Below are 27110 nucleotides of genomic sequence, written 5' to 3' on the forward strand. Positions count from 1 at the left end.
ACACACACACACATACACACACACACACACAAACACACACGTGTTAGAGGAAACACTGGCGTTCAATGTTGTCCGCACACTTCTGAATCTCACCAGACGCAGGTAGGTTAAAACCAGCCTTTTTAATGGAAACAACAAGGTCTTTCGTGTTATTTACAGTGAGTTTTTCAGCTTTGCTTTGCTGTTAGCAATGTCAACCTTAGCTGGCGATGTTAGCTTTCTGATGACACTGCGAATGCGCTAGCAGCTTTGCTAACTTTTGAGTGAAAGCAGTATGTTTTATGCCTCTTTTTTCAGTACCTGCGTCAAGCTCGGGTCCCTCAAAAGGTCTCTGCAAGTGTTTGGCAGCTGGGAGACAAGAAGTGTTTCCCAAATCCACACCTGTCTCTTGCTACCTCAGCTTCACAAGCGGTAATACAGTAGCATCGTTTTATAGGCCATTAATGTTAGTTCAGCTCAGTTCAGTTATGCTGTCATTACTCTCACCCTATTAGAATCGACTGTAATGCAGTATTAGATACCATAATGTAGCTCTGAGCTCTATTTCCAATTGATTATATAATAATATAATAAAATATCAACAAAATTGATACCTATATCATCATGAATGAAATCATCTGGTCTGAGATACTAAGGGGCTCTGTTGTAGTAACATAGGGGATAATATGGGTCAAGCCCACCCCCAAAAATCTGGATTCTACATTTTCTGTAAGTAAGATACTCAATAGCATCTTTCGTTAAACTTCCTCTGCATAGTAAATGCCCACGTCTTTCGCCATGAGCCCAGACTGCAACTCAGACTCTCTGCCAGAAATTGATAGCATTAGGGCTTCCTGATAGGAGAGGTTTTTAAGATGCTTACTGTATAAAAACAAAGTCCTGGTCCCTGCTTCAAGTACAGCTTTGTTGCAAGTCATTCCCTTAGCAGGTATTCAGACCCAAAACAGACCTGTGTTAAAACAACAGTCGGTCTGAACGCAGCCTTTACTCCCTCATTTCCTGACAGCTCTCTACTGTCTCATACTGATAAAGGCTAAAATGCCCCAAAAATAACCCTAACGGCATCATCAGCATTGTTGTCTCAGACTTATAAAGGCTCCCTCTTTAGCCTCAGAAGACGTTATACAACTTTCTTCACAGTAGGAGTGTAGGTGAAACTTTAAATTGTGTCCTTAAAATGTTTGTTTCAATCTTTGTCTCACAGCTTGGGTGCAATGGCCGAATCAGAGCCCAAGCCTGTGCCTGTCCAGATTGGAGAAAAGAGAGGTTGTCCAGAGGATGAGGAGGAAGACGCTCTGTCAAAGAGACCCAGAGTTGAGAGTGATCACGGGAATGGAAGTACTCTCCACCGAAATGATGAGGAGGAGTCAGAGGGTGAAGCAAGTAATGGAGAGGAGGACGGTGAGACCTTTGCTGATATGATGAAGCATGGCCTCACCGAGCTGGATGTGGGCATCCTGAAGTATGTCAGTGATCACGAGGGCTTCTCAGGAATCCTGAAGGAAAGGTTCGTCCTCCAGAGTCTCCAGAACTTACACATTTTGTCTCAAAATGATTGAGTTTGTATTGTTTAATTGATGATTTCTTGTGGTTTGTGCTCATGTACAGGTATTCAGATTTTGTGGTGAATGAAATCAGCAAACAAGGCAAGATAGTGCATTTAGATGACCTCTCTATTCCTGCAGAAGTTCAGGTAAGGTATTGGATTAAATTTCTCTTTACTGTTTATAAGATTTCATGCAGCTAGTTCTAAAAGTTGACTTTAAAACTTCTTAACGTGTTTGTGTATGTTTGTTCTGTGTTAGGAAGTTACAGAAGCTCAAGAGGAGCCGCAGGAATCTGATGTGCTGACTGAAGAGCAGAAAAAGCAACTCGGGGAGCTGCAGCTCTTCAAGAATAAAGAGGGCAGTGTCTCCATTGAGGTGAGTGTACTGGATACCTTTGCCATTATTTAAAACTCTGTAATATCTTGAGAGTTATAGCTAATGTCTCCTCCTTTTTTAACATTGAAGGTAGTGGATGATACAAAAGAGAAGCGGACGCTGGTCCACAAAGCCATCAAAACTCAGTATCCTGGTCTGGAGACAAAGACAGAGGAGAAGGAAGGTCGCAAGTTCATAGTGGCCTACCACGCTGCTGGGAAGAAAGCTCTAGCAGGTATTTAGAGAAGAGACAGAACCACGTGCTAGCCGTAAACCGTCTGGACAGAATTCTGGTCCAGTAAATTCTAAATTACTAAATCATACTTCATTTAATGATTAAGTGAAAAGATTTATTGCATGTCTTTTTTTATGATTTTCATCTGTTAGTATGCATGTGATCACAGCTGGAAGCAATAAAATAGGACGCACGCACTTGTGCATGTGCATGACCAAAACACCTGCATGATTCTTCTTAGATTTTTACTCTTTATGATATTTAAACAAGCATTTATTTGATTATGGACCAATCATGTTATTCAGTGGAATGTTCTGATCTAGATTATGACTTAGTATGTTCAGGCTGAATGATTTAAGGCAACAGAGGAAAGCAGAAATACCTTGGTGCCTTGACAAGAGCTTTCACCCGTGTTGCATAAACCATTAAATACCACACTCCACTCTTAGGCCCATGCATGCAGATCTCACCCCTGACAACTCGTCCCACAGTCTATAAGCATCTCTTTCTTAGTAACACTATTCTATCCTCCTTTTGCTCTTCTCTGTTGGATAGAGGTCAAAACAACTGCAGGTAAGAGCCTATTCTTCACACAAGCAAAGAGGCAGTTAGGAGTTAGGTGTCGGTAATAAGATGAGGTTAAAGCAGGTTTTGGTATCGTAATAACTGTTCGAATATGTTTCCATTCTGTGAAAAAACAATCTTGATTAAAAGCTGAGGTTTTTGGCTCAAAGTTGGTTTCTGAGGTTATCTTTCTCAGAAAAGTGTATAAGTAGAAAATCTGTAAAAGCATAACTAGAATCTTGGGATGCCTCTAAAGTGATATGTATATTAATAAATGTGAATCAGTGATCATTACCTCATATTTTCCTACTCTATATTTCAGTACATGTTTTTTTTCTGTCTCCCATGAAAGCCCCAAGGAAACACTTCTGGCCCAAAAACCGAGGCAGTTTTTGCCACTTTGTCCTGTACAAGGAGAACAAGGACACCATGGATGCTATCAATGTGCTTTCAAAGTTCCTCAGGTGATTAGATCATCAAAAAGACAGTTTATTCGCACAATGAAATGTGATTGAAGTTTTGAAAACCATTATGTACAACGATGCTTGTCTTTCTAGGGTTAGACCCAATATGTTTTCCTACATGGGAACCAAGGACAAGAGAGCCATCACTGTGCAGGAGATTGCTGTGCTCAAGTGAGTGTGTAACGCTGTAACTAATCACTACAGTAATACGTGTGCATTGATTCTCAGATTTTCTGCGGATGATTAAACAAGTTGCATTTCGCCAACGCTGGAGGTGTTTTTGCTGTTTGTATGCGGCGGATCAGGTTGTTGCACGAGATTTGTAATGAAGAAACTTTTTTTCTCTGTTCTCTCAGGATCACAGCAGAGAGGTTGGCTCACCTCAACAAGTGCCTCATCAACCTCAAGCTTGGAAATTTCTGCTACAAAAACCACCCTTTAAAGCTGGGGGAGCTGCAGGGCAACCACTTCACTGTTGTCATCAGGTCAGCAGATGTTATCACACTTTCTATTGTGCATGATATTCCATTCATGCGCTTCATTGTGCATGCTGCAGCTGGTATATTCATAAGCTGTACTGCATGATCTAAATACCATTTGCAACCCAAATTTGGCCGTGATAGTTGATATCTCATTTTTAAAAATAATGCAGGTCACCCTGAACAGTCAGTACATCTTCTCTTTTATTATGCAAGAATTTAATCTGACTGACTGTGAGCTCAAATAGCAATTCATGTTGAAATTCAAGTAATAAAAACCCTGTTTGATATTATCATGAAGGGTCTAGATTGATTATGAGTGATTATCAAAATCTGAATGAGACTAACTAAGACTAACAAAAAAATGGAGCAATATAAGCTTCACAAAGATGAGTTCTTTCAGGTTGTAAAGATGCATTAAACATTTAGCTTATTCATGGTGTAGTTCACTTATATTGCCATGTTCATATCTAATGTATTACCAGCTAGCTACCTACCTTTGAATTGATTTGCCAGTTGTGTCTTTTTTGGGGGGGGGGTCTGGTCTTGTCATTACCTTGTTCCATGAGTATATGCCACATTGATGTATTTGTTAACATGTTTGTATGTCAGAAACATCTCAGGAACAGATGAACAGGTCCATCAGGCCATGACATCCCTCAAGCAGACAGGCTTCATCAACTACTACGGCATGCAGCGCTTTGGCACCACAGCCGTGCCTACGCAACAAGTCGGCAGGTAAAGTCGTTATATGGAGATACTGACATGATATTAACTTTATTTATGCAGTACCTTTCACCAAACTTACAAAATGTTCTACAGTAAAAACAGAATAATAAAAGTCTAACATAAAAGATGGCACATGGCAAAAGTTGTGGCACGACGGTGTTGATTAATGTTTTTGTCCGGCAGGGCCATCTTGAAAAATGACTGGAAGGAAGTGGTGGATTTAATACTGAAGCCTCGTCCTGGAGGTAATAAACTATTTTTCTCACTTTTTTTTTTTTCTTCCATCTGTAAAGTCGCTCTGTAGCCCTTCTAATATTTCTCTGTTTTTATTGGTTTCTCCAGCTGAGAAAGAGTTCTTGGTCCGCTGCAGGGAGGAGTGGGCAAAAACTCAGGACCCAGAGGCAGCCCTGAAAAAGCTTCCCAACAAGCGCTGTGTGGAGGGACAGCTGCTGCGAGGCCTGTCCATGTACGGCAAGAAGAATATCGTTACTGCGTTTGGACTGGTTGGTTTTCTATTAATAATGCTAATAGTTTAAAGTGGGCAGGTGAAAATAACTTAAAAAAGAAGTAGCAGCTGATCAAAGTGCTCTTATAACCAAACTAGAGCTGCAACAATTAGTTTATGAATTGATTAGTCGATTGACAGATAATTCATCACAGAGTATTTTGATAATATATTAATCATTTTGAGTAATTTTTTTAAGGAAAAATGTTAAAATTCTCTGTTTCCTGCTTCTTATAAATATGAATATTTTATGGTTTATTTAGTCCTCTATGATAACTGAATATCTTTTGTTTGTGGACTGTTGGTCAGGACAAAACATGATATTTTAGGTTGCATCTTTGGCTTTTGGTTATCATCATTGACATTTTTCACCGTTTTTGGACTTTTTAAAGACCAAATGCCTTATCGATAATAAAAATAATGGTTAGTTGCAGCCCTAAACCAAACTGCTGAGTATGCATATGCCAGGTGTAAATATGTGTATGAATTTAAAGTAGGATAAAGCGGAAACCCTTAATTGATCAACATATCTTCACCAGCAATTTAGTTATATCCCAAGCTCATTCTCATGACTATTGTTTTTTTTTCCAGATCCCACGCAACAACCGTCTTATGTATATCCACAGCTACCAGAGCGTGGTGTGGAACACCATGGTGAGCCGCAGAATCGAGGCCTTTGGACTGAAGGCTGTGGAGGGAGACCTGGTGCTCAGAGGAAGTTAGTAGTTCACTTTTTCAGCTGACTAATCAGGTCTCTCAAGACTTCCTGCTTAAAAAGAGGATAAATTAAAAAATAAAATAAACCTCTTAAACATATTACAACATTTTAAGCATTAAGCTGACAATGTTTTCCAAAACAATGTAGATTATTTAGCAAACCTGTTACTATCCAAATAAAGTCTATAGAAGAATATTGAAGCTTTCCAACTGTTAAATTTACTCATTTAAGCAGACTAAGACAAATATTGGGTCCAGGAAAATGCATTTAATTTCATAGGGTTGCAGTTTTCAAACAGCATTTTTCAGTCTCATGTTGTTATGACAGAAAATCACGCTTGCTGATGTGTTGTCTCTCATATGTTCATAAAGCAACAGCACACGTACTGTCTGCTGAGGAGGCAGAGAACTGCTCCATCCACGACATTGTGATGCCGCTTCCAGGCTTCGACGTCATTTACCCTTCTCACCATGGTAAGAAGTCGGTCTGTGCGATTAAGAGTTCGCTTATTTGCACAGTACAAGAAAGGATAGCTGTGAAAATAACATTGGGTGGTGGTAACACTAACGTATGTGAAAACATCTGTTTCTGTTTCTAACAGGAACAACAATAGAAAAATCTGAATTTGAAGTGAACAGAACAGGAAATAACAGGCAAATGTTGTTCTGGGCATTTAATTGTATGGTATTACAGTCATGTTTGTGTCTGTCTGTCAGTGGGTAAAGGTTACAGAGAGATGCTCTCTGCAGACGGGCTGGACATCGACAACATGAGACACAAAGTGAAGGATTACTCTCTCGCTGGAGCCTACCGACGCATCATCATCAGACCCAGTGATGTCAGCTGGTTAGCATGCCTTCACTACTCAACCCCAGCAAATTAAATGCTAGTGTATTATTACTTATTATGGTGTAGTACCAAGGATTTAATCGTGTTATATCAACCACATTACAATACTGAAGCTGTCACTGTGTACTGCAGTTAGTTAAATACATTGTTTTGAATATTGAGCCATTATTTCACAGCTGGTGGTCTATAAACTGGTGTGTTGTGGTATTTCTTTATTTTCCGTGTAGGGAGGTGATTCAATATGATGACCCGAGGATCTCCCTGGTGCATACTGATTTTGAGAAACTGGAGAACAAACCTGCTCCTGTCTTCAACAAAGGTGAGTCACAGTTGACTTGTAACATTAACATACATAACAAATTGCTTCAAAATTGTGACATGATATGATTGTGAAATAGATTTTGCCACTCACATTACTTAATGTTTTTTTTGGCCACTTGGGAGCAGCGCAACAGGCTTGATTGGTTGTTGACATGATGATGTTGCAAACGGTTGCTTATTTACACATCCAGCAGACACAGAGCAACATTAGCATTCGTTTTGAAGTCGTGTGTCCACACACATGAAGAATGTTTAGTCCAATATTCACTCTTCATTTGGCTCTATTTTGCTCACCAACTTCTGATAAATTCAGATAAATGCTCCACAAAGTTCACCAGCTAGTCTCTAGCTTTGTCTGTCTGTCGTTTGGCACTGGGCAGGTGGTGTACAGTGAGCTTATCATAGCTTTTTTTGCAGAAAACAGCTGGCTGCTGCAGCTGGGAAGTGCTGATGAGAGCAGTGAACAGTTGAACTTAACCCCACAGCTTAATTTAACAGTTAAGCTGTGGGGCATAAAACCAAAACGATGAGCTGAAAAGACGCTAAAAAAGCTAGAGCTAAGAGGAATTTCAGAGTCTTCTAATAGCTGCTTTGAGTCTGTGTTTTTGGCTCCAAAAAGACACTGTTTACTACAGTTTACAGTAAACGAGAACTGCCAAGAATATGCTTCATTTGCCACTTGTCATACACCAATCATTAAAAAAAACTGAATAAACTACAGCCTTTTGGTGCTGCAAGTGGTATTTTCACAGATAATTTTTAATAGTCACGCAGGTCCCCGGGTTATTAATTGTATTTAAATGAACAAAAATAATAAGCCAAGGACATGCAGTAGCTGGGCTGTACTAGATCTATCACCTTGATGAATGTGACATAAGCCTAAAGCCAGTTTGGGGTTCATAAGGTTTATAGTGTTTAGAGACATGAATAATGATTTTGGTTGGTATCTCATTCTTGATATTTTTCATCTAAGTATGGGATGAAAAGGTTGTTTGACAGCTTCCCTCTCTGTTCACAGCCTAATACAGTATTTCTCTATTTCCCCTAACAGAAGGGAAGCATCGTGCTCTGCGGATGGAGTTCTCCTTGCCTCCCTCAACTTACGCTACTATGGCGATCCGAGAGGTCCTCAAGTTGGACACAAGCATCAAGAAACAGACACAGCTCAATACCACCTGGTTCAACTGAGACCAGAACACATTCTGACTTGAGCTGGACTGCTGCAGGCTGCAAAGCACCTGTCTACTGTGGCTACTTACTGTTGTGAGTGTCTTAAGTGTATTACTGAATGTTTGCGTGAGACAGAGAGCATCTGGGTTCTGTGCGAACCTTAAGGTTATTTCTTTGAAGTACAAAGAGCAACAATTTATCATTATTTAGCTTTTTTTTTTTTTTTTAAAATGTTTTTACTTTCTCTAAAATATTTCTGTGCTGCACATAAAAAGCATATTTTGACAATGATTTCAGTAAACCTTGTGCTTTCAGGGTGCTCACTCACAGTCCTTGCTACACATGGTGATCAGCATGCACTGTTTGTACAGAAATATGAGTTTTTGTTTTTTAACTTTCAACTGAATGCGTGAATTGAAAATACACCTGAAGCGAGAAATTAAAAATGTTGAGAGGTTGAGTGTACAGTCTGCAGTCTGTCTTTATTGCTGTATATAAAACCATGAGTATTGTTAGTGCTGTAGTGTTTCTCGGGGGCTTTAGTTAAGCCACTGTCTGTGTTTGTTTCTATTAAGAGGTGTTTCCAGTCTTTCCATGTCAAGGTGTCCTGCTACACCATGTGGAGGAGACACTATTAGATAAACACCGTCTCCCTCTTATGGCCATCAAGGGAATCTGTCCTTGCAGCGGAGGATTAAAAATGTATTTTAGGCTCTTATCAGTCTGCTGCTGGTCAAAACAGGCGCTGTGGAGCTGGCCATCTGTCAGTGTGGCATATGCCAGTTGGCAGGATACAGCTGCCCTCTCAAACTAAATGGAGTTACTAATCATATCGTTCACCCTCGGGCTACGTCTGCCCTCTTAGTTTTGGATCATTTCTCTGTTTTTATACTGTTTGGACCATCTATGACCTGCTATACCAGTTCATACATAGAGCACAACCAATGGAGGGATTACATAAACACAGTCACAAAAAGAGGTGCTGGGAGAAAGAGGATCATTTTTATTTTTACATTCCATTTCATTTAAGCTTAATTTAGCTTTTGTAGTTCACATTTAATGGCAGTTTGTTATCCAAATGTAAACAAAAGGGTGTCCAACAAAAATTGAGAACAGATGTGGAAAGTGCTTTTGACTAACAATAAAAATATACCGAATCCAAGTTATTACTGCCCTCTAGTGTGGTACAAGTTAACCTGTTCAGTTGTATATTGGAATATTCTTGAAATTTATATGATCAAAAAACTGAAAGATATGAATTGGGATATTGGCCCGGTTTGTCCTGGATTTGTAGTCTGAGTTTTAGTGAGAGAGGAGCAATGTAGTGCTACAGTTGAGCGTCTGTGTAGCAAAATGTAAAACCATTGATGTAATCTGTCTGTGCTGAACAAAAGGCCTACAGAGGCAGGTGTAGTTCTCAGGCATTAAGCCACAGTGGATAAGCTCTTCACTGAAGATAAAGTGAAATTGAATGAAGGGCATAACCATGTAGGCTATAGCTTTCTCATAGTGACTTTTTATGTACTGTCAAACATAATTTAAATGATAATTAATAGGTTATATAGGAAAATAATATATGGTAAATAAATAAAGGCCTTTGAACAGATTTTTAAATTTAAATTTGGTTACAAACAGGATATATCATTTTAAAAAAATCTGATTTGAACATGACCTTTGGGAGCGACTTGTGTAACAAAATAATCAATGGTCCATTTACTAGCTTTTCAAAGCTGTCAACCACAAGTTGTTCTTCAGTAATCAGAGCTCAGAAAAGGTAGTAAGTGGATCTTTTAACTGAGATTATTTTGTAATGCCACAGAGACATTTTATGAAAAACTAAATTGGATTAGAAGTTTTATTAGGTTTTTAATTATTGGTGTCAATATCAAGTTACTAAATCAGATTTTTTTAAGACGTGTGCAGGGCACTGCTATCACTATTAGGAGGCATACAGTTGTCATAGAAGATCTGGAAAGAGCTGCCAACATAAGTTACCCTCTTCAGGAACTCCTCCAGCTGCTGGACCGTCATCTCTTGAACCTTATTATTCTCTCTGTCGTTGAGCCCATTAGATGCAAACGCAGGAAGCTTTGAGCGCTCAGCGTACGGAGCATTGTGGTCAAAATCGATGCAACAGTAGGCTGACCAGAAGTAGGTGGGGATGCCCAGGCGGTTGACGTTATGGCGGCGGATCGTGTGCCCTGAGGTGGTGACCCCGGTGATCACATAGGCTGTGCCTCGACAGTAGTTGTTTAGCCGTCTGCGGATGGTGTGCTGGTATTCTTTCCAGGGACCGATGCTGAAGTCTCGAACCTGAGGGACTACATTTGTCAGAGTGTAGGTGGCTGCTTTGTCAGCAGGTTGGGCCTGGTGCTCTTCTGGATTCAGCTGTCCTCGTTCAAAGATCACAGTGTCAGAGTAGTCGTCCAGCAGGGCCTGAGCATCCCCAAAACTGTTAGGAACATTTTCTGAAGGGAATTGCTGCATCTCTCGAGACCCAGACAACGTGAAGAGCTGCAGGAAATGAACAAATAACTGTTCATACCATAAAATAGTTGCCAAAGGATCTTTTCAAAAGTCATTCCCATAAACACTAGATGCTTTTTTTAAATTTCAGGAGTGAAAGAAAGTAAATCCAACAACCAGTCCTACCTGTGGTTCATACATCCAAGGCACATCGACCTTCCTGGAGCCATCCGAGCGTTTGAAGGTGTATGCAGAATAAACAGGAATGCGGTTGATGGTGTCATACAAAGTGACAAATCGGGGTTTGCCTTCGTAAAACTGGCAAATCTTTTTAAACGGCTGATCCTCAATCCCTCGAGGTACTGTGCCCATGTACAGGAACCGTTTACATTCAGGTGAGAAGTTTTCCTGCACCTCTGCCCCTGTCATCACGATAACAAGCAGAGAGATGAGCGCTTGATCTATTCTGTAGAGAATCATGATGAAATGTGCACTACCTGTGTCCACAGTGCAATGAATCCCTTTGAAAGGTTGTCCTATTCTGTGGACTCTGCCTCCTATGTGACTCGTACTCAGACACAATATGCAAATTCTTATCTTTTTTTCTCTTTACACCTACAGTAGCCAAACCATTGCCATGTGTGGAAATCCATGAACAACCCCCAGTGGCCATAACAGGCACAGAAAGCTTCTGAGTGCTTTGAGTTATTCTGACTGATCAGACCTCTTTTCAGGTTGAGGTTATGTTGGGAATTATGTTTGAGGTAATGTAACTAAATCTTAATTGTGTCACAAGCTCTTTATACACATACTGTGACATTTAGGAGTAACTTAACCTCTTCAATCTCACTGATCCAGTGTGGATCAGTCAGTACAAACCCAGGCTGCGCAGCCAAAATTTGCTAAAACCAACTTTAGCTAAAAGATTTTCAGGGATGCCAAAGTTTCCAAAGTTGTCAATGGTTGAATTTGGGGGATATATGTTTAAAAATGATTCACATCTAGAATATTTCCATTTGATGTCATGGTGCTGCCATAAAAAATATGGAGTCTTGGCTCTGAATATTTCACTCAGGGGAAATATTAGTAACAATTTACTCTAAGTCCCCCTATTTTGCATTTATAAGCAGTATATAAACAGTTAATAAATGGTTTATAATACAATATAATGTAGTGTAAGCAGTGTATTCATGCAGTTGTCAACAGCAATAACTCCTCCTGTGTGCACCTGTAAGTGGAGGCTACTGTGTTAACAAAAAACAAATGACAACATAGTAAAACACAGTTGTAATAATGGATAATGGAATATGTCTTGATAGGAAAAGTTATAATTGTTGACTGCACACTGATAAACACTTAAAATGTCCCTACATCTGCTTACAACTATAGTGTGTTATAAACAATTTATTTAATGTTTAGGCTATATAATGCTTATAAATGCTACATAGGGGGTGTCACAGAAACATCATATAGCTTCAATAAAGAACTGAAACAAGCTGATACAGAATGTATTATACTGTCAGACAGAGTGGGAAAATGCGACTCTATCAACCTCAAAGCTAAAAAGGAGAAAAACCTGAATGTTGAGGGGATTAAAAAGATTTTAAGAGAATGTCTGGCATAGAGGAAGGTTAGTCAAACATATTCAGAAGAGCAACTGTTTCCTGGCAGATCTCTTCACTAAAACTGTGTCATTCCCAAAGGTCACTTTTTAAATTAAGCAATGTTGTTGAGGATATTTATTTATTATATAAATGTATTTACTGCTGAAGCAGTAGGTGTGTGTTTGGAAGCCCCTGGGACCATCGCGTCTCAAAAATGTTAGTGAAACCCCTCTTCAAGCGTATCTCTGCCCCTGTTGTTTCCTGCTGTGATGCTCTGCCCACAGTTTTCTTCTCAATGAATCAATTACTCTGCCTTTCTTTCCTCCTCAGTAAGTAAAGTTTGGTGTGTGTGTGTTCACCAGCCTGCTCCAGTGAGAGAAAAGACTGTGGAATGTTTTTGGAAACATCTGTTCCCATAACAACAGGTTGATGGCAACGTGACCTCTGCCCCTGTGGAAACAAACACTTCCTGTTTACTATCGGACCGTCTCCACGCTTTACACTGTAACCCCAAGCTGACCTACAGTATCTATCCATCTATCTTATATCTGTATCAATCACTGTGGGGTTGAGAAACAATACTTAAAACCCCAAAATGTCTCTCAAGCTCATGTTTGCAAGTGTGAGTACATTTATCTCTTTTACTTGTGCATTGCCTTCTCTCCCCCGCATAGACACTGTCACTAATCTTCATGTGACACTGCAATTTGCAAATACAGTCAAAAACTGGCTAGTAGGATGCCCATGAAAGCATCGTCATCTTATCAGAGAAATTGTTTTACAATGTGGATAGTGTAGGGCATATAAAATAACTGATTAGCTTACACAGTAATACTGTGGCTCTACTTAAATTGTTAAAGGGATGAAATTATACAGCTATCACCTAGGTGCAAGGCTATTTAAAGCACTACATCAATGAAAAAAGTCATGTGTGCATTGCATCACATTTTCCTAAAATAGACAATGTTTTCTAAAATGATTTTAACAGTCAGTGGGCAGGTGTCACTTTTTTCATTGAATCATTAAATTGTTACCATTATACATATTTTTCTCATGATAAACGTTCAGTGGCAGCTAGACACTGTGATCCTTAAGTGTCTACCAACAATTTTCCTGTAAATGTTTAGTTGAGGTGTCAACTGTCTCCTGGTTTACTGGCTCATAACAGGTGTGTGCACAGCAGCAGCAGCTTCTTGCATGTCTTCACTGTGACACGTCACTCTGCTTTAGAAATTCTTGAAGATAAAATCATGTGTCTTGAGCTGATCTTGTGTCTGTCTGGATGCAAATCAAAATTTATATCTAATAATATCTTATTATCTATTTTTTCAGAATAGAATAATAAACTCTTTGCCTCTACAAAGTAGATGCAGTCTGCATCACCCAAGTTCAGTTAAACAGAAGACTGCATGAGAGCTCTACTGTACATGAAATGAGTGAATCTGCTTTTAATACTTGACAGGAAAAAAACTCTGTTTCTACTATTCTAATAATGCGCCCTTTATAAAGTACTTATAAACTGTTGCTACCGGCTTTATTAGTGATTAAGAAATCACTTACTAATGCTTTATAGATCTATTATCAGCCATAAATAAGACCATATTTGGGGTTACCAGGTTGTAAAAAATCCCTCTGGCTTTATATTTCATAATCATGCAGTTATAAATATTGGTAACCAATTAATAGATGTACATGGGGTTCTCACTTTCTAATGAGCCATCTCTACAAGTCTGTAGCTATAAATGTTAATAAGTCATTAATAAAGGGTTTGTATGCACTTAATCTGCAGCTCTTTTCTATAAACAAGTGGTCAAACTGTCTAACCAGTCACAGTGAGTTTCCACAACCTGACAACCCAAAAGTTGTTCTCGTTAGTGGCTTATAACTGACCTATAAAGCATTAGTAAATAATATAGATTAATAATATTAATCCTTAATAAAGCCCAAACATATATTCTATTTTATAAAGGGAGCCTTTTTAGAAAGTCGTTCTGAGAATTGTTAACTAACTACAACTGTTTTTTCCATGATTTTCACACAAAGACACATTTTATTTAGAGCTGGTTTACCTATAAGGCCATATGAACAGCATCTACATCCTAACACGCATCCCCAATATCAATATTATTTTCATTATTCTACTTCACCTGCTTAGAGTCTCTTGATCTCAGTGCTTATTTTGATAAAGGCCTCTTGCTGCTGCATAAAACTGAACACTGCTTTACAACGTGCAGGGCCGAAAGCCTTTAGAAACACTGTTTAGACTACGCAACACAACAGAGCAACTGAAACTTTTCAATTGTCATTTTATGGTAAAAAAAAAAAAAAACACAGCTGTGGGTTAGGAACCACTTTCATCTGAAAACTGTCAGTATTGTTCCAGTTTACACCAGGTATATACAAATCAATGGTTTAAAGGCCTTTCGAATGTATTCATGAACATTCACTCTTCTATTCTGATATTGCAGCCTGACTGTGAATGTGAAGGCTGTTATTTGTCCTCTGTGTGCGTGGGTTGTTACATTTGACCACTTTATACTCTGTGTGTGTTTGAGCATGTGAGACACAGAGAACAAAGAGCGCGTTTGTGTTTGCACTCATTCGTGTATGTGCATTCGGATGTGTTTGTGTCTGTGCATAGATGACAGCAGCCTGGAGGATCGGGGGCTCTGTTTGTGTGTCTCGGGTTTGTGTGTGCATGTAGGGGAGGAGGGACGGGGGACGGGGGGGGTTATTGTGTCTCACGGGAGGTGTATGTGTTTGTGTTGAGGGGGGGGGGGGGTGGTGTTTGCAGGTCTCGTAACTCTCTGCTGGGGTGGTCTGGTTTAAGAACAAGAAAAAGGAGGGTTCTGGGTGTGTATATGTGTGTGTGTGTGTGTGTGTGTGTGTGTGTGTGTGTGTAGGGGACCCTGCTATATATTCAGACTTAAGATGAAGACACACCTCCCTCAGCCGACAAAGTACTGTACAGATGCAGGGACTGAGAGAGAATAAGTCACAGAGAGAAAGTGAGACAAGAGAAGACGGGATAAGAAGAGAGAGACTTTTGCCCCACTGTGATATCTTAGAAAGGATTTTGTACAAATTGATGGAGTAGCTGGAGGTAAGTGTCTGTTGTGAGCATCATTATAATCACTGTGAGGATTAGTCCCTCATTTAGGAGGATGCAGGTTTTAAAATCTGAAACATTAACAGTATGAATGCATATAGTTTCAACACTTTAAGAATAAAAGCAGAAACAAGCAAGATTCACACATTGATTTATCACTCCCAATAGATGTAATATATATAATAAGTCAGGGCCTGACAGAAAACACCATGTGGTTGCCTTTTGAAACTTATTGGGAGCTACTGTATGAGTGCAGTGAGATCTTTTGTCTGTTTCTACGTTTGTCCCAGATTTGATTCAGCTCTTGTGAATGTTTCCTTGGATGTAAACATGATATATTCAGTATATTCAGGTTATCTTGTTTGAATAAAATCCTTGAATTTAAACGCTGCCAGCGTGGCCTGAAATGGTCATCTTATTAACAACTTGTTCAGTATTAACAGTATTTATTCCTGTTGCAAAGGTTAAATGATATCTCTGCATTTCATTGTTTTTCTAGATCATCGACTGACAAAGTAAAACAAGTGAAAGAGAAGTGGAAACATCCGCAACTGGACTCATAATCTTATATCTGAAACACTTTCACCAGTCTGGGACATCAGATTTTTGGCTTCTCGTCATTGTTTTGAGAACTTATCGGAGCCTCCAATGATTTTAATGACAAATAACGTCATATAGAATCTAGGGAGATGGACAGACAGATGTCAGACGCCGACTTCCTCACCTCCCCCTCCCCTTCTCCCACTCCCCTCTTCCACTGCGACTACAGCGACTGGTCTCCCTCCTTCTCCATCATCCCATCCGTCTACTTGATGGCCTTCCTGGTTGGCTGCCTCGGTAACGGCCTGGTTCTCTGGGCCTACCTGGACCGAGCCGACGGGAGGAGAAAGAGTACAGGAGAGAAAAACCACACTGGAGTTGGGAAGTTCTGTTGCAAAAGCATTTTCAGAACCAATCAGCAGAACATTAGGGATGCTGGTAGAGTTCACAGTGGCTCTTTTCCTCAAAAGAACAAAGAAAATGGTGGATATTTCTCAGGACAAAACTACAGACCCTCCTCTCATTCCTCCACCTCCTCCTCCTGTCCTCCCTCTATCCCACGTCCCTCTCGCTCACTGACAGACTCTCTTATAGCTAGTTTAGCTTTAGCTGACCTCTGCTTCCTTGTAACTCTCCCTCTGTGGGCCGTCTACACAGCGATGGGCTACCACTGGCCGTTTGGACAACCCCTCTGCCAAATCAGCAGCTTCCTCACTGCTCTCAACATGTATGCCAGTGTGTTCAGCTTGAGCATGCTCAGTGTGGAACGGTACTGGGTTCTGACTGGGCGCCGGCACTCCAGTCACCACGCCCCGCAGAGCTGCCCCAGCAGGGCTCTGTGGATACTTGGAGGAGTGTGGGCGCTCGCGGGGGTCCTTGCACTTCCTGGTTTGCTGCTGCGCTCTGTCCGGGAGGTGGAGCTAGACCCTGAATCTGAGGACGATTGGCAGCTGGAGCCAGGTCATCTTGCTGACTCTGGATCTGTTTTCCTCTCCTGCCAGATGGATTACTCCATGCTGATTGCAGCAGAGCTGGAGGAGACAGACAGGGAGCGGGCTGAGATGTGGTGGGCAGCTGCGTTGAGCCTGAAGTCAACTCTGATTGGCTTCCTGCTTCCTCTTGTCATTTTGCTGGTGTGCTACTGCTCATTGGCTCAGCTTCTCAGCAGACATTTTGGACGGGGCCCTCGCCCTGACCGCAGGCGTCAGCGCAGACTCCTCAGGGTCATTGTCACCTTAGTGATGGCATTCTTCTTGTGCTGGTTGCCCCTACATGTTAATAAAACTGTATCCCTGCTGCTGGAGTTTGGATTTCTCCCGTACTCCTGCTCTTTAGATCAGATCTTACTAGCTGCTCACCCATATGTCACCTGTTTAGCTTATCTCAACTCCTGCCTTAACCCTCTCCTCTACGCTGCCTGTGACCCATCGTTTCGGAAGAGATGCAGAGGAGCCCTACTTCTGTTGTGCAAGAGAGGAGGAGAGAGAAAGGAAGGGAAGGATGATAGAGGAGAGGGAGAGAAAGAGGAAAGGAGCTCAGGTTTCCCCACAAGAACGCAGGAGGAAACAGCAGATAGGATTGAGGAGGAGAGGGTAGGGGAAGCAAATAGTGTGGTCACTGAGGGGTAAGAGCACCCAAAAAGAGCTAATCCACTCACTTTCCAAGGGACTAAATGCCAAACCAAACAAAAGTGGCCAAGATATTAATAGACACTCCCCTTAGACTCTGGGAGAAATTGTGTCAAATGTCAATATTTTTAAAATAAACATCCTCATCAAATAAACAGTCTTGAATTCATAGATTAGACATATATAGACATACATACATAGACATATATTCCCTGGTTCCAATCCATAAGAAATCTCACAGAAAATGATGCCACCACGTCCTCAGAAATAGCCTCTGGCAGACCAAATATTCTTGTCATATGATCTGTTACTATAGTTTGTACTCTGAGTGCTCTGAGTTGTTCATTGATTTTGCGTTGCACTGTTTTTATTGCTGTTTTTATATTAAAATAAAAATCCTGCAAACTCACCCTTGTCTCGTTTGTTAAAGAAAACAATAGTACCTACAGCCACATTCTATGAATTTACAAAATAATACTGTATAAAATAATCCTTTGTTTAAAGTAGGTAATTATACGGTATTTCTTCAATGTTTTTCATTTTTTTGTGCAGATTTATACATTTGTTTAACGTTCTAGCAATATTTTATAATGAGGGCCCGAGGGGGCACGCCTGGGGATCCCTGCACAGGGGCCTCGGCAGGGCCCCTCAAGAGCAAGTGGCATTTCAATTTCAATTTCCTCATGTTGTTATAATTTTCTTTGTACACGTTGGATAATGGAACAAGCGGACACTTTAGCGCGCTGAATTGTATTGTACCTCTTAAAACAATGAAATCTGGTAATACCCCCCAAAATTAGGGTTTTTCATTATACAATGTGAACAACTGCAAATGAATTATACTTCATACACAGACCATCTACATTTGTGGTAACTAAGAGTGCTGGGTTGCTCTAAAAAATATTCTTGTATGTGTAAGTAAAACATAGTACATATTTTTAATATGAAAAAGATTGTGCTTTGGTCGTTCTGCATTTGTAAAGCAGTTTAAATGACAACAAATCAAAGAATTAGGGACAGGAAGGACCAAAAGGAAAAATGCAAGAGGAAGTACAATATCAAGTGAGAACACACAGCTAAATGGCACTTCTTTCCTCTTTGTTTCAGGGAACAAATAAGTAATACTGAACTTGCTTTAAAGGAAAAGTTCACAGTTTTTCAAGTCTGTCTTAAAACAACAGTCAGGTGCCCATATGAACACTTGAAAGAGGTTTTCTTCACTGTAATCATTCCTCCTGTTCATACTGGCTAAAAGATCCCCTTCAAATGTGCTTTCAATGTAAGTGATGGCAGCCAAAATTCACAGTGTGCATTTAAAAGTTTATCTGTGGTGGAAGTATAGTAACAAAAAGAGGGACTTTGACACTTAAAAGACTGTAACATTAAAAGATATCTACTTGATTTTACTAATTTGGATGGCTGAAGCTTCAGATTTTTGTACATAAGGAGGCCTGTGGATTTTGGCCCCATATAAGTGTATTATGAAGGGATCTTCTAATGGCCAATATGAATAGGAGGAATGATTGCAGCAAGAAAAAACTATTTCAGTGTTCATTTTGGCACCTAACTTTTGTTTTAGGACAGACTTGGAAAAATTGTGAAATTGTTAAACAGGCTCATAGAGCATTTAAATTTCTAAAAAGGATAAAGGAAGTACCGGAACCCGTCCAGAAGGTGGCGCTGCAGCATCATTAAGCTATCAAATGGCTAGTTTGATTTGAACTATGACCGCGCTGTCATAAATGAGTCTTGTTGATAACCTGAAGCAAAGTAACACTGGGAGCTTGTCCAGCGAATTTCACAAAAGTTTGGTCAAAGCTGCTGTCTTTCTCTGTTCCTCGCTGCTTGATTGTTCGGTGAACTACTGAAGATGGGGACCGCATTGATTTACGATGAGGAGATGACCAAGTACAAACTGCTCTGGGTTGAGTAAGTAACGTTAACTTACAAGACAGATAACTTAGCATTTTGGTGCGTAGCTAACTAGTTAATTAACCAAATAAACCTGTATGGGGACGTTGTGACTTACTTGACTTTATCGTTATACCACCGCTGGTTGGTTGTACGTTAGCTATATTTCACCCGCATTTAATCATATGCTCATATAGTGATAAAGGTAGATCGGTGCAAGTAACGTTGAGGTTACATTACCCTTAGTAACCGTTAACTTACCCCTCAATTAACCAATTGATGTTACTGTCTGTTGTTTCTTGTCTCCAGTTTAATTCTGTGGAAACACATAGCTACAGTTGTTGTAACGGTAGGAACGTAAGTTTCTGGTTGTTTGTATCTAGTCCGGTCAGTTAAAGAGGAGCACACGCACTGGTACCGTTAGCCGCATAGTAACAGCTGTGCTTGTGTTTATGCGCCGTCAAATGACAGAAAAACTTAAACTTACTTAAACTTAATTTTCACTCCTTATGTCCATGTTCCCTCGGCACTGTCTTCATCATACAGTTTCATTGTGCCCCAGACATTTCTTTCTGCACTCTTTTCGCTGGCCAACTGTGTAATACAGAGCAAAATAAACAGTGACAGTTCATGGACAACCCATAAGATTTTATTCAAAACTGCTTTGTACTGTTTTTGGACTGAGATATATGGGTATAGCTCCTTTTTTTGCTTTAAGACACAACGTCGTGTTATTTTCGGCACCATTTTACATAGTTTTAGGGGAGATTCTTCTGTTTATTTGTGTTTGTGTGCACAGAAATTATACAAGACCAAACATAGTATACCTTTTCCCAGTTAAAATCCACCATAAAAAAACTCCTACAGGTGAGATTATTATGGTATTTTTATGTGCATTTGCAGTTAAACTGGATAACCAGGTGAGGATCACAAAAATAGTATTGCTCAGGCTTTGAAACCTTTTGAGACTGAAGTTTAAAAATAGATTAAATTAGCATTACATTAGCATGATGTCTAACTAGTCTCTTCCATTTACACTGTCAAGTGAGCAGTACTGCCTTTCCCTGTTTCTTTTGTGTGTATAAGCCTATGTCTTCTTAGTTTCAACACTTTATTTGTGAATGTACACCAAACCATAACTAGACAAACACTAATAAACAGGTGTTTGCGTACATATCACCTGGAGTCTACATCAACAAAGCCCAACATGAACGCTCCTCCCTCACCTGATCCAACCTGCATAACTACTAAACAAAATTACAATAAATAAATATATAAAATAAGAGAATAAATAAAATATAATAAGTTTAAAAAACGGAGGAGAATAGTCAGTTTCCAAACAAAAAGCGTGATTTACAAGATGTATTGTAAGATTACATCATCAAACACTACGGAGACAACATTACAAATATCTGGTTATAGCAAACAGTCAGAGTAGTCATTGATCCAGATGGATTGTGGACAGGCTCTGAAAGTGTGCTAGAAAAAGGCCGCCACCTCTTGCAGAAAGAGTCCGTTGACCCTCGAAGAGTAGAACGTGACATTGCTGAGCCTTGTGGAGTAAAGTGGAAGGACGGGAGATTTCCAGAATAACAGAAACCTCTCATATCAGTCAAGCCTCCAGCTTCTTGACCTCTCCTGTCACATGTTTTTGTTTTTGTTGTTTGCACATAAAAAGTGCAAAAATAAAATCACAAAAGTACTGATGACTAAATGTTGAAACACAAATTGCCCTGAATTCAAATACTGATACTGGCTACTTCACATACAAATCTACAACACAAAATTCAAACACTTAATTCAACCTCATGTTGTTTTCCATCTCCAGTCCAGTGTGTAAGATTGAGGTGCCCGAGCGTCTCACAGTGAGTCATGACGCTTTGGTCAGGAGCGGTCTGGCTGATCGCTGTGTATCCATACCTGTCCGGGAGGCCACGGACGCCGACATTCTGCTGGTTCACAGGTCAGTCCTGATGTCGACAAAGAGCCCACACCTTGCTCTGTTTTTTGTTTTTTTCTACCTCTGAAGATGAGGATGAAATAGCTACATGTACTTTGTTGCTCCCAACAGTGAGGAATACCTGGAGGCAGTGAAGAAGACCCCTTACTTGACTCTTGAAGACCTGAAGGAATTCACCCTGCAATATGGTGACGTCTACTTCCACCCAGTCAGTACTACACATAATATTCTTTCTTTTTTTTGAGTCGGTTGCTGCTTAATAAAAGCACCTCGCTGGCCGCTGTGGTTCATCTGTATCAACACCTCTCGGAGGTCAATTTTACTCTTAGCTTGTCACCTCTTTCTCTCATTTACCGTCCTAGAACATCTATCATTGTGCCAAGCTGGCTGCAGGGGCCGCACTGCAACTGGTGGACAGTGTTATGACGGGGAAGGTGAGGAATGGCATGGCTCTGGTCAGGTGAGGCTGTTAACCTGTGACACATGAGTAGCCTGACAGGCCTGGTTTATTTGTTGCTCATAAGTCTAATTAACAACTTTTAAGAGATCTTTTTGTGCTCTGTATAGACGTAATGTTGTATAAGTTACTGGGGGAAAAAAATCCTGACAAATATATCACCTTTCTGTCATTGTTGATAGACCCCCAGGACATCACAGTATGCGCAGTGCTGCCAATGGTTTCTGTGTCTTCAACAATGTGGCCATAGCAGCTAAATATGCCAAGCAAAAATATGGGCTTCAAAGGTAATATGGCTGTTTATTCTTGCAACTATGAGAGAAATCAGTTCTCTAAGAACCTCCTCATTGGTTCTATATACTCTATATTTACATCTTTATGGATTTTTTTTTCAGGGTGTTGATAGTTGACTGGGATATCCATCACGGTCAAGGGGTGCAGTACTCCTTTGAAGACGATCCGAGGTGAGTCTTTGGAAATGGGAGGGGTTCTGAATTTTGTATGTGGACATTGTCTTTCTTCTGGCATCTTAAGTTCTGCACACTACATTTTCCAGTGTGCTCTACTTCTCCTGGCACCGATATGAGCATCAGAAATTCTGGCCTCAACTTAGAGAATCAGACTATGACTGTGTTGGCAAAGAGAAAGGGGCTGGATTCAACATAAACGTACCCTGGAACAAGGTCAGTAACGTCTACCAAAATACACTTGAAGTGATTATAAATCTTTTTATTTATTTATTTTGGACCTTGTTTATAAAATGTATATGCTTGTCTTTATCCTCTAATTTCATATCCTTCGAAAATATGATGAAAAGAGAGTGAAAACATGCAGTTTCCCCTTTTGAAAATATTTTGAATAGTCTTTTTTTTTTTAAAAAAACATACTACAGAAAATCACAATTAACACAATTAACATGAAGACATATTTCGATATATTACAATTAAGGCTGCAACTAACAATTATGTTCATTATACATTAACCTTTGTTGATTAATCAATAAGTCATTTAATGTATAAACTTCTCAAATAATGATTAATATTCATTATAAGTTAACAGAGCCTTATTCTGACCACCAGCTGCTCTAAAAAGCAGCTCCACCAGTATGTGAAGGAGAAGGATGTGAACATAAAAGTGTTCTATATTTTTGCAGTCATTAATTGTTAACTAATGGTTAATTGCCCAATTTCTTCAGCACTGATCTCAAATTTACTTTGACGGTTGTGTGCACAAGCTTTGTCTCCATTAAATAGGTCTCATCATGTTTTCTTCAGGTGGGAATGCAGAACAGCGACTATCTCGCCGTCTTCTCTCACGTCCTCCTGCCAGTCGCATACGAGGTGAGACGGAAAATGTACAATTCGATTAACAGATAGTCATGTGAGGGATTATTTAACTGAACATGTGATTCTGTGTCACAGTTCTGCCCAGACTTGGTGTTGGTGTGTGCAGGCTTTGACTCTGCCATCGGTGATCCAGAGGTACTGAAGATAAACCGTTACCATAATAAAGCTCGGATTGCCACAGATACTTGTGTATATCCTGTTTGTTTATGCTGAACTTATTGTATGTAGAATCATATGCTGCTGTCGGGATTTTCTATATTTGCAGGGTGAAATGTGTGCAACCCCTGATATCTTTGCCCACCTCACTCACCTCTTGATGAACCTTGCAGGAGGCAAACTGTGTGCTGTGCTAGAGGTTAGTTTGCTGTTGTTTCTTTAGATTTACATTTATTCCTTTTAATATCATTTCTCCTGGAAACACCATCAGTTGAGTTGTTTTTCTCTGTCAGGCATGTTACTGGGATTATTTTTATGACACTATTATTTATGAGAATGACCACAATGACTGAAAACATACACAAGTCTAATCTTTCAATACCTACATTACACGTTATTATTGTTTAATAGTCTCAGCAGTGTGGGAGAGTTTTGCATTCTGCTAGTGTCCTGTGGGAGGAAACTGGGAAGTTATACTGTGTGAATATTTTCCAGGGAGGGTACAACTTGACTTCCCTCGCCCAGTCTGTGTGTCAGACAGTTCACACTTTGCTCGGAGATCCTGCACCTCGGCCTTCAAACATCAACAGTCCCTGTAAAAGGTCTCTCTCGCTCTGAATCAAATGTAACAAGTTCAAACCTTAACTCTGTGTGTTTGTGTGCTTTTTTTTAACTGTTGTGAATTTTCCTCTATCAGTGCACTGGAGTCCCTTCACTGTACACGTTCAGCTCATAAGAAGTACTGGTCCTGCCTCAAATATGCAGGTATAACATCCATTCCTTATTTAAGCCCTTGTGTCACTTTTATCATCACTGCCTCGTTAAAAAATGTTTTATTTCATCTTTCTCTAGCTGATCTACCAGACTTTGAACTCAGCACTAAGCGCATTAAACTGGCAGAAGAAGAAGAAGAAAAGCTGGAGAAGGGAGAAGAGGCAATAACCAAAAAGGAAGAGGTGTGGCCAGAACCTCCGAAACGTGTCGCTCCTCTTGTTCGTACTGCCTTAGTGCTCCCTGACGGTGTGGCTTGCCCGGATGGGTGTAAACGCTTCAGCTTATCAGAGAATCTCAACCCACTTATAGCCAACAAACTCAGGTGCGGAGCTGCTGTTGGTGATGGTTCATTACAGTTAACATATTATCATTTATAGTAATAAACTTCAGGATGTTCACTGAATCCAAAAGAACCAAAGTATGTTAAAATATCCATTATTTCCCCCCCTTTTTTTTCACTATAAGGGAGAACTTCCTCAAAGCTGCAGATGACAGCGATGCTCTCTCAACTTTGTCCACTCTCATTGCCCTGGTAGAGAAAATGGTGAAGAACGAGGTACAGTCAGAGTATTGTTTGTGTCTTTTTTTTTTTTTAGTGCTGCTATGTGACCTCCTTGTGAATACAGTTTTTTGCTTCACTGCCTGCATGGGCTTCACGCTGATGTCATTACGTTTAATTACTGCCTCTCAGATCTGCAGTGGCTTGGCACTGGTCCGTGACGTCTCCATGGCGACGATGTGTGTCGTCCAGCATGCTGCAACCGCTCTCAGCAACCGGTATAACAATATGGATCTAATCCTAACTTACATATTAATGAGATAAAGGGATTATGTCGTGATAAAACAGATTGTTGTGCAGAAATGTCTTTACTGTCCTTTTTTTTGTTGTTGTTATTTATTTTAATTTTGGCTGTGTGTTTTTTGTGTTTCTGGGGCCAATTTGTTATTCAGCAGCTTGTTTTTCTTATTTGTGTGATGGCCAAATGAAGTGATACCCAATGTGGATACAGTTTTTGCAGTTGTATCAAATATTAACACAGTAAATACCCCTTGGAATCAACAGTCACCAAGCAATTACATATTAATGTCTAAATCTAACTATGAGAATATCCAAGGATGGATATTTCTTTTAAAGAACAAGCTGACTTCATGTAATACAAGTAAACCAACAAAGGACTAAACAGTGAAGTCTATTAATAGCCAGTTTATTGTTAAGGTAGTATAAATATACTGTATACATTTGATGCTTCTTTCTCTTCATGCAGCGTTTTGGTCGTGTGTGTTGGAGACGGGACGGTCCCGAGTCAAATCACAGAGGATGGGTAATTATGATTTATACTCCCCTAAAAGTTAATGAGAAAATATGTCCCTTCTGACTGCAACAGCACCAACAACATGGTAACAGAAATCTCTTGATTTTAAGGAAATCACTGGTGGTGCATATCAGCAGGAAGGAACCAGAGGAACAGAAATGCAAATATTACGTTCCTGTGTGTCTGAAGAAGGTATTTTACTACATGTAGGACTGGATGTTATTTCCAATAGCATTGATTTATTATGTGTTTTAATGGTTGACAACAATTCATGTATGAATATTTTAGATTGATCTGTCACACCATGAGATCTTAAATACTACGACTTGAATGTATATTCATATTTCAATCCATGTGATTAAATGTCATTATCATAAATTCCTGTATAATACTGTGATTATTACCACAACATTAATGTTTGTGAACGCCCATATGAACGTGTGTTTTATGTGCAGGGGATGTGTATTTGTGCTCTCACAGGGCTCCAGTGAGGTATCAGGGTTCCTACAGGCCATGTTCGGCCTGCTTCTGCCTCTGGGGTACGAGTACGACCCCAGTCTGGTTCTGCTGGTTCGGATGCCAGATAGTGGGATGTGTGACAGTGTTTGGCAACAGCTAACGGGCCTTCTGCAGGGCCTGGCACAAGGACACACTCTGGTCCTCATGCAGGTGAGAAGGCTGAGACAAGATGCCTTCAACTGTTCGTCTTTGGCTTCATTAGGTTTGAGTGACATGGTGATCTACTTTAGCAGTCAATTTTTACTTATTTGTTTATTTTTCTCAGGAAAGTGAGAAGGCTCGTGTCGACCCAACGGCCTCCTCACTCGTTGGGAATGCTCCCCCTTCTCTGGGGCCGCTTCATGCTCCTCTACCAGAAGATGTGGAATCGCTGGAGAGCCTCAGACGCAGGCTGCAGACTGACTGGAAACTGCTGCAGACCACAGGTACAATTGTGTAATCTACATCTGCAGAGCTTTTAAAATGACGAAATTAAAAAAATAAATACAAACATCGAATTAAATAATTTTGTCTCCAAAAACAGCACCAGAAAGTGGAAGAGGTGACGACCACTGAAGCAACTCCTGCTCCTCTTTGTAAAAATCAGATGAAGAACATTAATCTAATGTGTTGATACCCTTTTATACTTTTTTGTCAGTGTTAAATCGAAACTGAGCCTATATTTGATATATTCTGTCATAAAATAAACAGTATGTCTCAGCAGACATGATCAGAATACATGGAAATACTGTAATGTTTTACACAAGGACATAATTACATAATGTGATTAGGTGGGATTGATTGTGAAATGGATTGACAGGGCTTTTGATTCACAGACTAACACATTTAAAGGCTTGGCTAATATATGGAGTATATGTGGTGAAGATAATCTAAGCTTTCTTGAGAAGTTCTGGTTGCTACTGTAGTAGGTGGACCTTTTTTAAAGGCCCTGAAAACTGGTTTTCTCAGCTTCTTACTGTGACTGATGGGGTCCTACATGAACACATTTTCTGCCAGTTAAAATAGTTTTTGGTTATATCACATGACAGATTTCAGTTCTTGTCATTTTTTTCTCTGAGTTCTTCTCACTGGTTTGAAGTGGGTGAGGCTCAGTTGGAAAAAGCTGATGTCATTTACTTCTGAGTACGAATCGGGGCTTTTTAATGTTTGAATCAAAGTCTGATGACGGTTGTGAGATTGTTTCTTAATAAATGAACTTTTTTCAAACTTTGATTGTTGCGTATTTTATTGAATATTTAATGTTATCAAGAATTACTTATATATTCATAGATACTGGTCTTTTAATGAGGGAGAACTAGGTGACTGGTTGAACTTTTTTTGTGGAAAAACCTTAGGAGACAAATTATTCAAAGCTGACTCAGAACATGTATG

The 27110-nt window shown here is 39.9% G+C and overlaps 4 protein-coding genes across 5 annotated transcripts; 3 read left to right on the forward strand and 1 right to left on the reverse strand.

Moving 5' to 3' along the window:
* pus7 (pseudouridine synthase 7) lies at positions 1 to 8421 on the forward strand. The gene is made up of 17 exons (XM_042411642.1): positions 1 to 102; positions 298 to 411; positions 1205 to 1507; positions 1609 to 1693; positions 1806 to 1922; positions 2013 to 2157; positions 3074 to 3185; positions 3279 to 3356; positions 3542 to 3670; positions 4277 to 4402; positions 4577 to 4638; positions 4736 to 4896; positions 5490 to 5616; positions 5988 to 6089; positions 6333 to 6462; positions 6693 to 6784; positions 7838 to 8421. Exons 3-17 carry the CDS (start codon positions 1215 to 1217, stop codon positions 7972 to 7974), a joined length of 1896 nt encoding a protein of 631 aa, XP_042267576.1. The 5' UTR covers positions 1 to 102; positions 298 to 411; positions 1205 to 1214; the 3' UTR covers positions 7975 to 8421.
* Positions 8185 to 19591, reverse strand: LOC121897250 (endonuclease domain-containing 1 protein-like). Of its 2 annotated transcripts, XM_042411645.1 has the most exons (3): positions 19476 to 19591; positions 10609 to 10844; positions 8185 to 10470 (listed from the first exon to the last, which is right to left on the reverse strand). In XM_042411645.1, exons 2-3 carry the CDS (start codon positions 10792 to 10794, stop codon positions 9865 to 9867), a joined length of 792 nt encoding a protein of 263 aa, XP_042267579.1. In that variant the 5' UTR covers positions 10795 to 10844; positions 19476 to 19591; the 3' UTR covers positions 8185 to 9864. The 2 variants fall into 2 exon arrangements, with proteins under 2 accessions (XP_042267579.1, XP_042267578.1); XM_042411644.1 differs by lacking the exon at positions 19476 to 19591 and having other exon boundaries at positions 10609 to 11030.
* Positions 14912 to 17653, forward strand: aplnr2 (apelin receptor 2). Its single transcript, XM_042411643.1, has 2 exons — positions 14912 to 15129; positions 15635 to 17653. The coding sequence occupies exon 2, from the start codon at positions 15825 to 15827 to the stop codon at positions 17301 to 17303; it is 1479 nt and encodes a 492-aa protein (XP_042267577.1). The 5' UTR covers positions 14912 to 15129; positions 15635 to 15824; the 3' UTR covers positions 17304 to 17653.
* Positions 18999 to 26951, forward strand: hdac10 (histone deacetylase 10). Its single transcript, XM_042411641.1, has 20 exons — positions 18999 to 19232; positions 21043 to 21177; positions 21286 to 21382; positions 21537 to 21634; positions 21814 to 21918; positions 22027 to 22095; positions 22188 to 22314; positions 22906 to 22971; positions 23053 to 23112; positions 23243 to 23332; positions 23629 to 23735; positions 23831 to 23898; positions 23986 to 24229; positions 24373 to 24463; positions 24599 to 24684; positions 25173 to 25229; positions 25331 to 25412; positions 25701 to 25889; positions 26005 to 26164; positions 26263 to 26951. The coding sequence occupies exons 1-20, from the start codon at positions 19174 to 19176 to the stop codon at positions 26292 to 26294; spliced, it is 2022 nt and encodes a 673-aa protein (XP_042267575.1). The 5' UTR covers positions 18999 to 19173; the 3' UTR covers positions 26295 to 26951.
* The last annotated feature ends 159 nt before the right edge of the window (positions 26952 to 27110 follow it).

This window comes from Thunnus maccoyii, chromosome 5, assembly GCF_910596095.1.
Source record: "Thunnus maccoyii chromosome 5, fThuMac1.1, whole genome shotgun sequence".
Classification (NCBI taxonomy): domain Eukaryota; kingdom Metazoa; phylum Chordata; class Actinopteri; order Scombriformes; family Scombridae; genus Thunnus; species Thunnus maccoyii.